Here is a 4,037-nt window from a genome sequence, read left to right as displayed (position 1 = left end):
ATCAATCTTGGCCAAAATTCTTGATTTTATATTTTGTTTTTGGAATTTTTTTTCCAATCTCTGCTTTTTATATATATATATATAAGCCCGTGCGTATCGGCAGGAACGCTACTGGGATTACCCTAATTGTCAAAGGTCAAGGTCACTATGTCTTAATGTTGAATTTTTGAAGAAGACCAGGATAGTCGGATAGTTCATGCCGTTAATGGCGTTGAATTTCATGCATTAGCCCCTTAGCTCAAGTAACTCGGATACCTTAACTCTTTTTTTAGCTAACACTTTTGTATTCCGATACAAATACTGATTGGAAATCGCCATATGAACATCAGTATATTGATCTAACCACAAAAAAACACAACCAAGAAACTATTTGATATTAACAACATTTGATATTTACAACATTTATGCCAGTGCATTCAATGAAACTATATATAAATCATTCCTTGCGATTTTTTAAAAACTTTATAATACAATGTATATATTCCTTATATCAAAAGAACAATAGTGAATATAAGTTTTATTATATACTTATAAATAAAATGTTAAAAATATTAATGAAATGAAATGCGTATTCTCATTTTATAAACAAACATTTTTCATTTTTCGTATTTTCACTGGTGACTTGCCGGACTACTTTCTTCTAATTTGAATATCCAGTTCCTCTATTTAAGCATAGTGTTTTCTGAGCTAAATAAGATATTTTTCAAACAAGTGAAGGCATATTGTCCTTTAGTAATTGTCTCTTGAAGCAGAGCTGTATAAAGTAGCAACTAATGTAGCTTCCATTTGTCTGGGAACATATAGCTGTTTCGTGAAGCAGATTGTATAGTACTTCTGCCATTTTCTTCGATCACCTCTCCGTCAGGACGGAGAACAACAATACTGGGTGTTCCTCGAATTTTGTACTTGGTTGTCAGCTGTTCCTGTAATTTGATGTGATTGTTTTAATGTGTATATCATATCAATTAGAGATTATTTAAAAATTGCTTGTAAAGACGGAGTGTCATTTAGCTTCATTCCCAATGATTGATTTACAGATCTTTTAGTAGCAAGTACAACTTTATAGTGTACCTCCTATATATAACTTTTTTTAAGAAATAAACTTCTACATGTGTTTGACAAAATGTTACGCAGTATAGTTTTCGTGTAAATAATTCATAATCATGCATTATGACATGTAACACATATTCTGGTTTCGAAATCAACCTTTCATATTAATTTAAACGTTAAGTTTTGTACAATATTAGTTTATTTGAAAATAAAATAAATTTTTCTTTCTTTTTTCTCTTTTCTTTTCTTGTCTTTTGTTGTTTAGTTGTTGTTGTTATATTTTTTACTTTGATTCCTAAATGTCCATTTTTACAGTGTAAAAATACAAACTCAATGTTTGCTTTAAACCGACACTGACATTTTAAGAGCAAAATATCTGTGTATATTAAAATGGTTTGAATGTGAAGAAGAAAGAAACTAATAAGTACAACGAGTCAATATTTGTTCATTATATTCACTATATCTATTTTTGAATAGATTGACCTAATAGCTATGAAATCAGCCTCAACCTTATAGCATTGTTGAAAGTAATTAATCGAGAAGAACGGCATTATTAGGTTAATAAAGACCTCGTTATATACTGTTAGAAATATCTCATTTTTTTCATTATTATTGCAATTTATTGCTATCGCCTGGCAACCATTTATTATGTCAGGGGAAAATAATAGGAATAACTGTAGGAAAAAGCGTTTCCAAGAAAATAAGTCTAATGAACATTTTATCAGTCGTGATATTAAACAAACTGAGCTTTTGTGTGTAAAATGTTGTCTAATGGATTCGAAGAGATTCTGTCATTAGTGTCAATTTCATATCGCCTTTACTATTTTAATATTGTTCTATCAAAGTAGTTCAATAATGCTAACTCAAAAATATTCCATCTCTTTTAAACAATTTTGAATTTGGTTTATACCGACAATCAACGTTTTCTGTCTTAAAGTTATTTAACTAGTAATATTTAAGATATACTATGCTCAAATTTTGCATAATAGAATATTGACAACGGCTACACAGTCTCTTTGTAAATATAAAACATGTTTTGACTTTGCATAAAGTAGATTTGTTAAAATTTTACTCACAATATGAATATAAAGTGACATTAAAAAAGGCAGTTTTTTAGGAGAGGACCAACTATTTGTCCTGTAATAAGGAACGCAGCTTCCCATACATAATTTATTCATTATCTTATTCAAATTAGACACATTCAGTAAGAATTTCACAGATTTCAATTAATTTCTGAAAAAATATTTACTCAATGATAAGCATAGTATACTTTTATACTATTAATTTTAAGTAAGACTTAATAAACGATTATACCTTTAATTCCGTATCTGTATACGGGACAGCATACCAAGGCATTGTACTAAAGTATTCGTCGAATGCCGACTGATCGATGTCGGAACTTACAAAAACTACAGCGAAGTCCTTTGCATTTTCCTCAGAGAATCTTTTCAAGATAGGCGTGAAGCTTCTACATGGAGAGCACCACTGAGCCGAGAAATATATACCTGAATAATATTCAAGATCTGTTGCTACATAATGATCGCAAATATGGAATACTGAATGTAATGAAATAAACAGAAAAAATATATATGGATAAATTCTTCAGATAAAACTGATAGCACTTAAAATTCTAAAATCAAAAATTCATAGGTCGATAAATAACACTTTCGGTTGTTCGGAACATAAATAAGTACTTGATGTTCTCAAATAAAAAAATCATATATCGGCAAATGACGCCTTTGAACTCAGGTATCCACACAAAAAGACTGTACTTGCGCATATATAGCATTAAAAATAAATGTTTTCCTAAGATGTCATATGCCGACGGTTTTCTCTCACCGAATAATGTTGTCACAAATACATTATGTATAGTTTTTGGTTTATAAAACCAGCAAAACATATCCTTACATCTACTTTGTATTTTTCAAATTTTAATTGTGATCCGTCAGATTAAAGTATGTCAGATGAAAATGAACTAGCTTAAAACATATAATTGTATAATTTTGTTTTAATATTATGACTGAGACATCATAAAACCTAAACTACAATGTAATTACTAACAAGCACATTTTGATGGAAATATCAAATATACAGTGTAAAACGAAATTCCATGTGTATATCATTATCCTTGCGGTGATGTAAATGACGTTTCTAACTCATATACATATAACGTTTTTACAATTTAAAATAATACTATTTAAGAAATAACAACAAACCACCCCATATTTTCAATTATTTCGATAGTGTTTTCAATGTTTTTTGTGCATATCATCTGCTGAATATTTTAATCAACAATAATAAACATATGAAATTACGTAACATAAATACAAACATGCGTTTAGAGTAAAATAAAAATGAAACAATGAAAACCTTATCAAAAATATTTGTTTATCTTATATTGAAGTGAACATTCACCCTTTGATTTTTAAAATTTAGAAAATATACGAATTATAAATGTATTTTTCATTAATATCTAAGGTAAAAATCATAATGACGATTTTTATAACTCACCAATTGCAATTTTATCTTTACATATTTGCTCAACGATAACCTCCTCTCCATCAGAATTAATAACTGTTTCTCCGAGAATATCTTTCACCGCTGCCATACTGAACAGCTAAGCTCTAAAACTATCAATGACTGATGTAGTCTGACTTCAGCAAAGTGTTTAAAGCACTCTTTACGATAAATCAATGTTCAACAACGTAAAATCTTTCAGTCTCATTAAGCAAATATATATATATGTTATGTTTAACATGAGAAATAGTTACATGTGACAGTTTTTGTTGTTGTTTGATTCATATTGTTGATAAAATTATACAAGTGTTTTATGCATTTTTTCCTTATCTTTTTTTATTTTACTATCAATATTCCTCATTTTTGTTAGACGCAACGATATTCCTCAGAAACAACGCTTTTTAAGCTTTTATAAATGGAAAACATGTTATTTAAGAGCAAGTTAGTTGTTTATCACCTGAAAAAAGCAG

At 28.8% G+C, this 4,037-nt stretch overlaps 1 protein-coding gene across 1 annotated transcript; it reads right to left on the bottom strand.

Annotated features, from left to right (window-relative positions):
* Positions 1 to 589: 589 nt before the first annotated feature.
* On the bottom strand, positions 590 to 3,714 carry LOC132734425 (uncharacterized). Its single transcript, XM_060721164.1, has 3 exons — positions 3,562 to 3,714; positions 2,365 to 2,555; positions 590 to 923 (listed from the first exon to the last, which is right to left on the bottom strand). Exons 1-3 carry the CDS (start codon positions 3,656 to 3,658, stop codon positions 771 to 773), a joined length of 441 nt encoding a protein of 146 aa, XP_060577147.1. The 5' UTR covers positions 3,659 to 3,714; the 3' UTR covers positions 590 to 770.
* Positions 3,715 to 4,037: the final 323 nt, after the last annotated feature.

The sequence above is a fragment of the Ruditapes philippinarum genome, unplaced genomic scaffold (genome assembly GCF_026571515.1).
Source record: "Ruditapes philippinarum isolate M1 unplaced genomic scaffold, ASM2657151v2 ctg5974_1_1_1_1, whole genome shotgun sequence".
In the NCBI taxonomy this organism is placed as follows: domain Eukaryota; kingdom Metazoa; phylum Mollusca; class Bivalvia; order Venerida; family Veneridae; genus Ruditapes; species Ruditapes philippinarum.
This window is presented reverse-complemented; position numbering and strand designations above follow the sequence as displayed.